Below are 13,566 nucleotides of genomic sequence, written 5' to 3' on the forward strand. Positions count from 1 at the left end.
ACAGGGCATCCCAATGTTTCAAACACTGGTCTGGTCAGCGCTTTGCTTCCCTTACACTGAAAATGCGCATTGCGTACTATCAGTACACCATTACCCGAGACAGAAGGCCCTTTGCAGGGTATTAGAACTTCGTTTCTAATAAACTTCTAGCTAGCAGAGAGACTGATGCCCTTCTATTTTCAGAGACGGTAGACAGTTTTATCCGGACGGATCAGGAGACTTGGACTGTGCTAACGACACGCGGGGCCAGTAGGTACAGGAGATGAAAGGCAGCCGGAAACTCTCCCAGCTTTCGCTGGTTTGCCCGAGCTTTCTGCCGGAGAAAGTAGCCGCAGGTGTTCGGCCGTATCTTGATGAACTCATCTGATCCGATCTTTTTTTTAAACTATCGCCACCGCCCCCCCCCCCCCCCCCCATTCCGCAGTGGATTAACTCCGGTGTGGGTATTAAAGCCCCGCCCAGTGCGTCTGCCTGGTAGATTGTTCTGCACTCACACGTCTGCTGCGAGAGCGCTGTCCTCAGGTTTGGTCGGAAACACTGCAACAATGGAATGGAAAGCGATGGAAATCAACCCCGAGGTAAGTACCATTCTTCAGGTATAGCAGAGCATTCCTTTTTAAATGGTTTATTCTGCTGAAATGTAACCACTTTGACTTTATTTATTTTTGTCTATTCCAGACGCTGAATAAAGTAAGTGCGCAACAGAATCAGCATCAGATTCAACAACGATTCAACGACCTCGTTTGATTTACAAATGTCTTCGGATGCTCTTTTAAGTTAAACAAAATAAAGTGGTTCATTTATTTTCTTGCATGTGAATAGAAATATTTAGCTCAAATACTAAACATAAAGGGCGCGGTCATAAATTTCCAATTATGGGTGCACCATATGAATTTCTATCACATTAGACACATAGACTTCGAATTTGCCATTTGGATCTAATAACACGAAATATTTTAATAGTCATTGTGTTAAAAGTATTGCTTTCTGCGTAGTGCCTCTCTCGCCTGGGTGTGGCTTCCAGCTGGAAGTTCGTGGATGTATTGGGACTAGAAAACGAATCCCTATCCATGGTACCATCGCCCGTGTGCGCTCTGCTGCTACTCTTTCCTCTCAGTCAACAGGTACGGCGCCGTCTGCGAGCGTGTTGATCCCGCTGTTGTGTTAAACCACCGTGAACTCGGCAACGCTAAATACAAACTTATTTTTTTCAAGCGCTTATTCAAAACCGATATTACGTGTATAAATTAAATTACGTGTATAAATCAACCCTGTATCATGTCTGAGTTTGGTGTATCTTCCAACAGTAGACAAAGCAAAATATCCTTGTTTCTCTGAGAATAAATACAATATCCAGAGATAATACTTATGCAGATTTGTATTTTTTAATATTTAGCAAACAAGCTTCTGGAATGATCCTGATAGGTCTCCCTAAGATAAGATTTTCTTTACAATAAAATCCTATTTCAATGCTATCTTCACCGACTGCTAATAATTTGGGGGAAATAAATGCTTTGTTCTACACAGACTGGTAAGTTTTGCCTTTTTATGCTGTTAACCTTAGCCATGACATCCAAATGATTACCCTTCCTGACCTTGTGCAAACAATTAACCACATTGGTAAACAAAGATTTTGTTTTTTTCTTTAAGCAATGGCAGAGATTTCTCATGAGGAATCACTATTCCTTTCTGGTCTGACCAGGAGGCAGGTGGAATGCCTACAATTTAAAACATTAAACTGCAATTTGTGTATTTGTCTTAAAAAAAAGGCAAGCTTTTGTTCTATAATCACCAAAGAAGCCTTATGAAGCTCTTTTTATAAAGTACAGTTTAACTACTTGATTACAAATTCATGTCTGTAGGGGATAGATGTATATGAAGGAGGAAGTGCATTATGACCATGAGCCCATTTTATATGTTGAGTTAAAACCCTAGTTAGGATGCCCTGCACCAAAAGGATTTGAGTCTCATCAAGCTGAACTGAAATCTCATTTTGCAGTAACAAATGTTGGTCAATGTGAGAATTGAACATCTAAATTTTCCGTTGGAAGTAGTTTGAAAACTTGAGTGTACTTTTGTCATTAGTATTCATTCCTGAAGTGGTTGGAATGAGTGTGGTGTAATAAAACTAAACTGAATGACTGTTTTTGTTCGGGTGAATAAAGATCAAAATACTGGCATTGACATGTATTTAATCGTCCTTTCTAAAAGACTGTTGTACTTTGACGTCAGCCTTCCCACGGTTGTGTGGCCAGGGTCAGCTTAAAGAGCATCTGTTCATTTACCAATGACACAGCAATTATTGGCTGAATTTCAGATGGTAACAAGAGTGAGATAGATCAGCTGGTCGAGCGGTGTTGCAGCTGTCACCTTGTACTCAACATCAGTAAAACCAAGGAATTGTTGGTTGACTTCAGGAGGGGAAACTTAAGGGAACACATACCAGTCTTCATGGTGGGATCAGCAGCGGAAAGGTTGAACAACGTGAGTGTCAGCATCACTGAAGGTCCATACTGGGTCCAAAGTATTGAAGCAATTACTAATTAAAGGCATGACAGTGCATATAGAGTTTGAGGAGAATTGGTATGTTGCCCAAGATGCTGAAATATCCAGATGTACTATGGAGGGCATTCTAACTGGTTTCATCATGGTCTGGTATGGAGGGGTCAATGTACAGGATTGGAAAAAGCTGTGGAAAGCAGCATTTCTGCCAGTTTCATCATGGATTCTAGTCTTCTCAGTATCCAGGACAACATCAAAAGGCAATGCCTCAAAGGCAGCATCCATCATTAAGGACTCTCATCACCCAAGACATGCTCTCTTCTCAGAGCTACTTTCAAAGTGGTTTAGGAGCCTGAAGCCGCACACTCAACATTTCAGGAGCTGCTTTCCCCTGTGCCATCATATGATTGGACAATGAATCCATGAGCACTGCCTCAGAATTTCCCCCTCTTTTAGCACTACCTAATTTAATTTTTTGTATACATATTGTAATTTATATGTAATGTACTGCTGCCAGAAAGCAACAAGTTTCAAGCCAGTGATATGAAATTTGATTCTCAACATAGTAAAATTCCTATGATTTATTATACTTGTCAATCCCTTCTATCTTGCTGGTTATCCTTTTTGTTGGTTACATATTTGAAGTTTTTTATCTGTTTGATTCGTGCATTGAGTGTCACAGCACTGAAGTCATTGGCTTAATTAGATCTTGAATTTGTACCAAAATGGGCTTTTTCCCCTATTCTGTTTTAGAATTAATAATTAGTCTTTCCACTATTGGTGACCAAGTCTTTAATTCTAAATATAAAAAATGCTCTCTCAATGTAAGAGCATAGAGCCAATCTGATTGAGGTTTCTGTGGCCCTAATATTTGTATGGTTATGGATTTATTGGAGTAAATGTCTGGTCTGAAGAATACTTGATTCCAAAGGATGAAGCTGCCTATTGAGGAAACTATTGAAGTTAATATTTGAATGGGCCAGAAGCTGCTGGTAAAGCAGTAGCACCTTTTTCTGTCATGAGATGTGCCAAGCTGGCATGTGTAACAGGAATTTCTCTATTTGATTATACTGACTTATGGGCATTGAAGGCTTGATTTGAATCTTCTACACAGGCAGATGGTATACCTGAGTTTTCATATGACCTTGTACTTTCCTGAGATTAAGCAACACTTATCTCCCTTTATATTTACATTGGTTGTTTGTATTTAATTGGAGCCTTCAGTGCCAAAGATTCTAAACCAGAAATCCTGGATTTCAAAAGGTTGCTAATAGTGAGCTTGGTGAGGGATTGACCTGTCATTGTAGCTTGCAGAAGTAATTTTACTCGGAGCTCTGATACTGAAATTTAAATCATAAACTCAAACATTTGTTTTTCTCTTGTTATGCCCTTGATGTAATAACATGCAACATTTAATTGAAGAACTGTTGCTGCAGAGCTAGTCATGCCTGTAACCTGGTTGGCATTTTTCAGGTTTGATATTACTGGCATATCCTGAAATTTGTTTTGCAGCAGTACAGTGCAATACATAATTTTTAAAACACTATTACAACAAGAAATGTATATTAAAATTGTGTTAAGAGAAAAATACGTAAATGTGGTTCATGGTTTGTTCAGAAATCTGAAGGAAGAGAAGTTGTTCCTGAAATGACTTCAGGCTCCTATACCACCACCTTGATGGTGGTAATGAGAAGAGGGCATGCACTGGGTAATTGGGGTCCTTATCAATGATACTGCCTTAAGGCATAGCCGTTTTGAGGATGTTTTTGTTGGGTGGCTAGTGTCCATAATGGAACTGGCTGATTTTGCAAATTTCTGCAACTTTTTCCAATCTTTTGTAGTGGTCCCTCCATACCAGACAATGATGCAACTGGTTAGTGCTCTCGATAGCTGAGGCCTCCGGTCAGGGTTGATCATGGATGTTGCATCCATGCTTGCAAGTCTGCACAGTACATTATGGGCAGCAAGCTGTAATCCATGTAGCAAGGTTCCCCTCTCCATGCATTTGATAAACCCAAAGCTACAAAGAAACCAATACAATTCGGCACCGGTCATGTTGCAGGAGTTGCCAGTCAGCTCAACATAGAGCTGCCTTAGGAAGCTGCCAAGCTCAGAATTTCTCCCTTTTGGTTTATGCCCAAAGCCTTGGCTATGAATGGTATAGCCACTCATGCAAAGCCGTGGTTTGAAATCAATTTTCTTTCTCGATGAGTTGCCAATCTCAGCTGACAATCTCTTATCTGCCTGAAGCAACTGGTTTTAAGGTGCCAGTAACCTTCCTTTACTCCTGACAGTGGAAACAGTTCTGCCAGGCTGAGAAGCTAATCCATGTGAAAGCTGGAATTGGTGGAAGCTATTTGAGGTGCACAACATGGGAACATTTAATATGTATTGGGAGCTTGCCCTCATTACCAGCTATAACAGCCTTGAGGAACATCTGTTGAAATTTGCCAAGAGTATTCATTGACATATTAAGTTCCCTCAAACTCCTAATGAAATACAGCTGCTGTCATTCTTCCTGTGTAACTACATCATATGTTGGGCCCAGGATAGATCTTCGGAGATGTTGACACTCAGGAACTTGAAATTGCTCACCCTTTTCATTGCTGATCCCTCTGAAGACTGGTGTGTATACTTTTGACTTCCCTTTCCTGAAGTCCACAATCAATTCCTTAGTCTTATATCCTCACTAGAAATTCTGCCAACAACTCAGTCAGTGGCAAATTTATAGATGGTGTTTGAGCTAAGCTTAGCCATGTAGTAATAGCTACAGTCATGGTCGTAAGTGATCAAATTAACTTTGGTTGTTCTTGGTTTGGGTATTGAGATTGGGGGAAGTTTTGGCATCTTCCACTACAGTATAACTTGTCCTTTCTTGCCATTGGTTGTGTCTTTAATATATAGTAGTAATTCAACACAAACTTAAATGTCAATCTGCAGTTCAATAAGCTTAGTCAGGATGCTAGAGAAACTTGAAGGGAACAAGATTATTGAATGTCTAGAATTAAGTTGCTCAGTCTTGTTCTATAGTTACATGAAATCATGGTTATTTTCCTTTTTGTACTTAATAGTTTGTGATGTCACTTTGAAGGTTTTTTTGAAAACTGATGCGCACAAGTTTCTTAACTTTGTTCCATTCCAGTAATCTCTCTAAGATGATGAAATTGCATCATGAATTTGCTGCAGTAGATTCTAGTCATTATTGTCAGTTCAAAGGCTTATTCAAATAAGCATGTGACAAGCATTTCTGTGTGGGTATGACTACACAGTATGTGTAAGGACAGGACAGTATAGATGTGCTCCAGTAAAAGGTGCAGTCATTTTAGTCCTAGGAGTCTGACAATTGTTTCTTATTGTAGATATCAGTCCTCAGACTCTTGCATCAATTCCTGTTCCAGATTGTCCCCAGTGGGAGTAAGATTGCAGGCAGCAGATGCAGGATCTGTCACCTTGTTGAATAATGGAGCAGCCTTGCAGATATCATTGCTTTGGCACAGAATAAATGCAGTTTGCTAATACTGCTTCTCTTCCCACACAGCATGAATCGCACAGAAACCGTCAAACTTCAGAACTGAGTGGGAAAGGCATTGACTCTAAAATCTACTTTGTGGCACAGTCTATTTCAAATTCCTGTGGCACTATTGCACTTGTTAACACTGTTGCCAACAATCAAGATAAACTTGACTTTGGTAAGCAATTTGCTTGCTTAGATTTTAATGTGCTGTCCAATTGTACTTAAGATTTGTGAAGGAAAGCAATATTTCTTATTCACAAGTACAGTAAACTCGTGCCTACACATTTAAAGCTGTGCATTAAATGGCTATTACATATTCCCTGAAGTTGTACCTTTAACCAGCTTTGCTTATTCTAACGAAGTTTGGGTGGGGATTCATTAATTGAATATGTGCCTTCAGAGTAATGTTTTTTGCAGTTGAAGGTTCAATATTGAAGAAATTTCTCAACGGAACTGCAAATCTTTCAGCTAAGGAAAGAGCAAAGCAATTGGAACAAAATAAGGTGATCTTTAAATTTCCAAGATTTGAGTATCTTTGCAAAGCTAAACTAAATTATCAGGTTTCACTAAGCTATCTGAATTTCCTGTGTAGGAGATACGTGCAGCACATGATGCCACTGCAGATGAAGGAGAGTGTCGGGTAAGAAAATGCCACTATACTGACATCTGAATAAAGCTAATATTTTATCTGTCCTTGCATCTTGAAACTGGAAACTTTGGTAACAGTTGCAGTTCTGTTAATAGACGTGGGGGGGGGGGGGCTCTGTAATTCTGCAACTTGTTAACCAGGTTTAATGAATTGCACTATCCCAGTGTATAGGACAAACCTGGCAATTCTGCATTTTGGTTGTAAATTTTAATCTGATGTTGAGATTTTTGTTAGTGGTTCAACATGACACTGAATTATAGTTAGCTTTTCCAAATTGATAGTAGCACAATCAGATGTTCTCTACCCATCCTTGGAATAGATAGGTTTACAGTATTTCCAAAGTGGATCAAGACCATTTTGGCAGATCCTTCCACATAGGATAAGATTGGGCTTTAACAATGAATACCAGGTTCTAGTTTGCTACTTGACTAAAGCTTTGTGCTCGTTCAATGCACTACGATGGAGAAATCTTCCCCTTTTGATCATCAGATGAATACTAATAACCATTTTATCCCACTGCTGTTATAAAGATGTTTCTAGTTGATATAAATCTTTATAAACAAGATGACAATTTTTGCACTGATTATTTCCATCAAAATTTGTAATCACAATACTAGACTACAACTCAGTTGCACTTGTGTAACTATCTTTTGGGTTGGGTGAAGTGTGGGCTACAATGTCATGTGGCTTCCTCCATTGCTATTTTCTGTACAACTGAGTGAGAATTGAGATATGCCACAATACACCCAACCTTATTAGCTGGCATTTTTTTTTTTTAGTGAACTTTGAAAATGTTACTCTTGGACAAATGAACAGGTAATTCGTATCATACTGCACTTGTGAGGAACTTGCTACCAACTTGAACAAAGCTGACTTTTGTTCATGATACAAAAATGCCTGTTGATCTAGATTTAAAAAATGAGAGTAGCCCTTCTGTAAGGCTTTTGCTAAACTAGTCTTGGCCTTGACACCACTTACTAAATCTTTCCAAACATCAATTCCCCATGTATTCAAAATGCCTGCTGATCTTCCACTACAGTGGACTCTTGGGTAGAAAAATGCGTATATTTAATTTCCAAATGAGGGGTACATTTATCTCCATTAGGTAAAGAACCAATATTTAAAGACTCCCATCTCTTATCCCTCACCCTGAAGAATCCCTCTAATCATCTTAATTCCAATCAATCATTTCTCTTAATCAGGATTCAACTTCAGACGTTTCTATGACTGATTTTTGACTACTAGAATGATTACTCTATATGGAAACTAAAACTGTGCACTATGCCAGGTGTGGTTTTTAAAATAGAATTGAAATTTCCCTAATTTTGTATCCTGAATCCTGCATAAAAGGTCATGGTTTCATCGTAATTGCTTGCTATATTTGCCAGCTAAGTTTATGTATTGGGATCCCCTCATCTTTGTAACATTTTGCTGTTCTTCCTCTTGCTAGCTCCCCATAGCTAATCTCTGGCTGTTCCATAGACCTCAAGATTGGGGAACCATTTGAATCCATTCTGACGTTCAATCATAGGTGACATTTCTTCCTTTAAACTATTCTCTCAATCTTTTTTCTCCCCACTCCCAAATCCTTAACCCCTTCCCAATCAAGCATGTATCAATCTCTGCCTTGAATGCGCCCAATGACTTGGCTTCCACAGCCCTGTGTGGCAACAAATGCTGCAGATTCACAACCACCTAGTCTGCTTTAAAGGGATGTTCCTTTTTTTCATTTTGGGTTATATCCTCAATCATAAATTCACACACAAATGGAAGATTCCTCTGTGTACAGTATTCAGGCCTTATAGTATTTGAAAGATTTCAAAGATCTCCCCCATCTCTGTATCCCACATGTTATCTATAGACTTAGTCTAGGCTTGACTCTTCTGCAAGCCCTGGAGTCTGTGTTGCAGTTCTAATCCAGTTTTTTCTATGAACAATAGAGTCCACAGTATACTTGATTCCAAGCTCTAAATAGAGGCCTCAAAGTTCTCAGATTCATCAAAATTTGCCTTTAATTGTGAGTCCTTGGATCAGTGATCTAGAACTAGTTTTAAGATTACTGGTGTATTAGCCAGTATCTGAATATAGTTGGATAAAATGTCATGCAGTAATTATTGTTTCTTTATAGTTGCATGAAGATGGTACGAACTTCCATTTTATCACCTTTGTTGGCGTAGATGGACACCTCTATGAACTGGGTAACACTGTCTTGCACATAATTGTTTGTCACTATTACATTTTATTTCAAACTATAAGCTAACTTTGCACAAAACTTGGTGACTAGTGCACAATATCCAATATTAGGTGCCCAGGCGTAGTGCTGATACACACAAAATGCTGGAGGAACTTTGCAGGCCAGGCAGTATCTATATGGGGGGGGGGGGGGGGAGAAGTACAATCGATGTTTTGGGCTGAAATGTTGACTGTACTTTTTTCCCATAAATGCTACCTGGCCTGCTGAGTTCCTGGAGCATTTTGTGTTTTGCTCAAATTTCCAGAAACTGTAAATTTTCTCATGTTTATCAAATGGTGATACTGTGGATTTCATTTAATTGGGCCAGTAGTTAATCAAAGCAGCTGTTTAATTGGGGCAACACAAAAAAAAACAAATTAATTCAAAATAACTGAGGTTCCCTTCATTTAATTGGGACAGAAAACTTGCTGAGTAATTTCTAACTAGCATCAGTCAAGTGCAGTTGTGTGGCTGTTAGATGCTAACTAAGCTTAAGTAATTGGTATTTAAGTAGCATAATTTGCATGTGTTTGTGTTCAAAAAGCGTTTTTTTTTGTCACTGAAAGCTGGCAAGAAATAAGCAGTGAGGCAATTCTGATCTGTTTTGCTCATTGTGGTTTCAAGTGTTGAGGCTTGGAGATGCCAGAAATGGCCAGGAGAGAAAATGAAATGATTTCACTACTTCGTTAGGAATTACAAAGGTATCAATGATCATCTTTAATGTTACAATATAAAAGATAATCTGGAGGATGCAGTTGTCTAAATCAGGTAATAAAACCAGTGCATTATCTGCACTGGGTGTCAGTGCTGATTTATTTTTCATAGTCAGAACATGGCAGATGAATTCCTCTGTCTGACCTGGAACTAAGTACTGTAGTTCTGTATCTTGTTTAATTAAATTTTTACTCAGTTAAATGATAGTTTCTTGAACCTTTTAATTATATCCAGGAAACCTTGGCTAATTGGGCCAAACTGTACTGGTCCCAATGTGTCCCAATTAATGAGAATCCACTATTTAATTTGCCATTGGGTACTAAACCACAAGTAAACAAACAGTTCTTTTCTGCATAAGAGCAGCTCTATCAATGTGGTGACAGTTTAACTTGCAATTTTTAAGTTTGAAGTGTTTGATAACTGGCAGTAGTTAATGTTAAGGCACATTCATTAATGCTTGTCATTTAAATTCTGGAGTTCCCTCTATGAACAGTTAACTTTTAGCAAGTTGCTTTAGCTTTTGTCTAGTTGAATGGCCTTTTTCATCGGTGGCTTATTTATAATGTCCTATACATTTTACTTTTGGTTTTTTAAAGATGGAAGAATGCCATTTCCAATTGACCATGGAGAAACATCAAAAGATAGTTTGATACAGGTGAGTTATCGAACTCAATTTCAACTCTTGACTCCACAACTTCATGTTTTATAATTGGTAAAAATCTAAATTTATCTTGATCAGAATCTCTTTAATTTAGTTGCATATATTGAATATGAACAAATGTTTGAGTAAGCAGCATGCAAGAAAAAATTACAATTTGGTTGATAAAGTCAGTGGTTCTGGGAATCTGCTTTTTATTAATGTTAAGAATTGTTTTTGCAGGATGCAGCAAAAATATGCAGACAATTCATGGAACGTGATCAAGGAGAAGTTCGCTTTACTGCTGTGGCACTTTGCAAAGCCTCATGAATGGGGGATGGGGAAGTAAACAATAAGCACAGCACTGCAGTTTAAATTGCTATTCTAAGCTCTGAATGTTTTAGCTTAAGTCACTTGTGTATATTGAAGAAGTTTAAGTGCTGCCTTTTTACACGTATAGTAAGAATGGTTGAAGTTCAATGGATAGTACAGAGCCTTGCAGAAGCTTTCAGCCCCCAACCTCTCATATGAATATTATCATGAGGGATTTTGATCAATTTAATGGAGTATTTGTGAACCATATGCTTTTTTTGGACAGAAAATTGTTAAGTGTGAAAAACTAAATTCAAAAACTGATATGGCAGCAGTTCAAATGTGTTCATCCCCCTTTGCTCAGTACTTAATTGAAACACCTCTTGCAGCTGTTACAGCTAGTAGTTTTTTGGCTGTCTCTATTAGCTTAGTACAATGTGTTGGGGCAAGATTTGCCTATTCCTTGCAAAATTGCTCAAGTACCAGCTTAGTTGGGGAAGCAGTGTTGGACAGCAATCTTGAGGTCTTGGAACAGATGTTCAATTGGGTTAAAGCCATGACTTTTACTGGGCCACTCAAGGACATCAGTTTTCTTCATTTGAAGCCACTCCATGGTTGCTCTGGCAGTGTGCTTCGGGTTATCCTGCTGCAGGGCTAACTGACTTTGTTGGGGGGGGGGTGTGGAATTGAGTCTCCTCCCCCCCCATCTTAATATCTTGCAAACGTTTGATCAACATGCAAAGACATTGTCAGTGTGCTGTTGATTGTGGTGTTCTCCATATGCTTGGCCTTTATATACAATCAACTGAATCAACAACATTTCAGAAACTCAGTTGCGATGTGAGAAGGAAATCTCATCACTGATTGGCTGTGTGGCAAACTGTGTGTTGTCGTCTGGAATTTTACCTGCATCGGCTCAAATGGTATCGAGGTCTGTAAGCAATTTGTTTACAGAATTGTTCATGGAAAACCATGCTTATAGGAATTCTGCATGCTGTGTGTTTGCTTTGTGCAATGACTCACTGATGCCCAGTTAAATTTGTGCTCCTCAGTCTTAATGGGTGGAGACCAGGGAGTGGTGGTCATGTTGCTTTTCAGCCAGTTGATAGTTGTGGATCTTTATGGATAGGTTTCTCACAATTTGGCTGATGTAATATTTGCTACAATCCCTGCATTGGATTTTGTAGACCACATTGGTCCTGTCTAAGCTTGGTTCATTCTTTGTCTGCAAAGTACTCTCCTCAATGTTGCAGTTGCCTTGTGCATGACTGAAATTCTGTTCTTGGAGCAGTCCTTAAATCCCCATTGCATGATGTTGCCTCCACTTTATTTTACACTAGGGATGGTGTTACCTCGCTGATGCACAGCATTAGATTTATGCCCTGCGTACTGTTTAGTGCTGAGGCCAAAATGTTCCAATTTTGTCTCATCTGACCACTAGACCTACTTTCACATCTTTACAGTATCTTCTGAGTGATGCTTTGCAACATCTTTATGGGCAAGAATGTTTTTAAGGTGAGACTACTTCCTTACCACTTTTACATTTTAAAAACCCTTTTTATACAAAGCCTTAGATTGGGGAGCCATGAGCTTTATCTCCAGTTGCAGCCACTGACTTCTGCAGCTAACTCTGACTGTTGGGATCAGAGTAGCCTCTTAAAATCCCATTCTTCTTCAGTAACGTAAGTTTACAGGCATGGCCTGACCTAAAAACTATGGCTGTAGGTTCATTTTTTCCACTTTTTCATGATTGACTGCAATGAGCTTGGAGGTGTGTTCAATGTCTTTGAGATGGTCTTGTACCCTTCCCCAGATTTGTGCTTCCCTATTTTTATCTTCCTGACTTGCCTTGAATGTTATTTTGGCTTTGGCAGTTGAAAATCTGCCATACTGTTGGCTTTTACAGAAAGGGGGCTATTCTTATGAATTCATTGAAAACAGGATCCTTTCATTTTCTACATCAAACAAATTGGGAAAGTAAGGTAACATATTGCACCCGAGGAAAGTTGGTGTGTAAGGGGACAAGGGGGACGAATACCTTTTCAGCCTCACAATTTTGGTTTTTAGTTTTTAATAAATTGACAGGTTTTCATTTTTCTGATTTGACCTGATGTGCATTGTTTTGGAGATTAGCTTAAATCTTTCAATATTTTAAATTTAGAAAATGAGACAAAATGTGAAAATAGTTGGGGATGAATACTTTTTCAAGGCACTGTATTTCTGCAGAATTTCTATCTTGGGCAGTATTGAATAGAAAATATTTGTAGTTGTATTCAAAAGCAGTCATAAATTTTTGAGCATCCACCTTGTGAACACTGCAGTAGACTGATAAAAGCTACTTGATTTAGTGCTGGACTGTTGTACTTCGCCTCAAATTTGTCTGCAGAAACTGGAAATGTGGCTTAATTCCACATTGTGCCTAATTTTTACAGCTGCATAAAAACTGAAATAAAATCACTGCAACAGTTTAAGATGTGTATTGTAATTAGTTACAAAAGATGAAAATTATTGAAGCCAATGGCATATCTTTACTTACAGCTTGTTTGTTTTTTGACATCCATTTGCCTTTGGTGAGGTTTCAATCAGAGTTAACATCATTGGCATATGTAAAGTTACAAATTTCACAACATCATGAGTACAATGAAATACATGATAAATGAGGAAAAGGGCCTGAGTTACATTAAGTTGTGGTAAATGAAGTAGTGCAAAATAACGGAAATAAAACAGTAGTGAGATGGTGTTCATGGTTTCAATGTCCATTTAGAAATTGGGTGGCAGAAGGGAAGAAGATGCTCCTGAATCGGAGTGTGTGCCTTCAAGCTTCTTGGCCTCCTTGCTGACAGAAACTGAGAAGGGGGCATTTCCTGGGAAGTGAGGGTCCTTGATGATGGATGCTGCTTTCCTAAGGTACTGCTCCTTGAAGATCTCTTGGATACTACAGAGGATAGTACCCATGAAGCTGACTAATTTTACAAGTTTTTGCAACTTCTACCTTGTGCAGTGGT

At 38.7% G+C, this 13,566-nt stretch overlaps 1 protein-coding gene across 1 annotated transcript; it reads left to right on the forward strand.

The window, feature by feature from the left end:
• The first annotated feature begins 436 nt into the window (after positions 1-436).
• Positions 437-13,049, forward strand: uchl1 (ubiquitin carboxyl-terminal esterase L1 (ubiquitin thiolesterase)). Its single transcript, XM_059989089.1, has 9 exons — positions 437-578; positions 679-690; positions 996-1,124; positions 6,041-6,191; positions 6,434-6,519; positions 6,609-6,656; positions 8,794-8,863; positions 10,209-10,267; positions 10,493-13,049. Exons 1-9 carry the CDS (start codon positions 546-548, stop codon positions 10,577-10,579), a joined length of 675 nt encoding a protein of 224 aa, XP_059845072.1. The 5' UTR covers positions 437-545; the 3' UTR covers positions 10,580-13,049.
• Positions 13,050-13,566: the final 517 nt, after the last annotated feature.

Source organism: Hypanus sabinus, chromosome 14 (assembly GCF_030144855.1).
Source record: "Hypanus sabinus isolate sHypSab1 chromosome 14, sHypSab1.hap1, whole genome shotgun sequence".
Lineage (NCBI taxonomy): Eukaryota > Metazoa > Chordata > Chondrichthyes > Myliobatiformes > Dasyatidae > Hypanus > Hypanus sabinus.

Excerpts from the sequence above, each read along its gene's own strand:
- uchl1 (XM_059989089.1), top strand. The coding sequence starts at position 546 with ATGGAATGGAAAGCGATGGAAATCAACCCCGAG. Across the intron at positions 1,125-6,040 it reads TCTTTCCTCTCAGTCAACAG|CATGAATCGCACAGAAACCG; the intron begins GTACGGCGCCGT and ends CTTCCCACACAG. Across the intron at positions 6,192-6,433 it reads TCAAGATAAACTTGACTTTG|TTGAAGGTTCAATATTGAAG; the intron begins GTAAGCAATTTG and ends TGTTTTTTGCAG.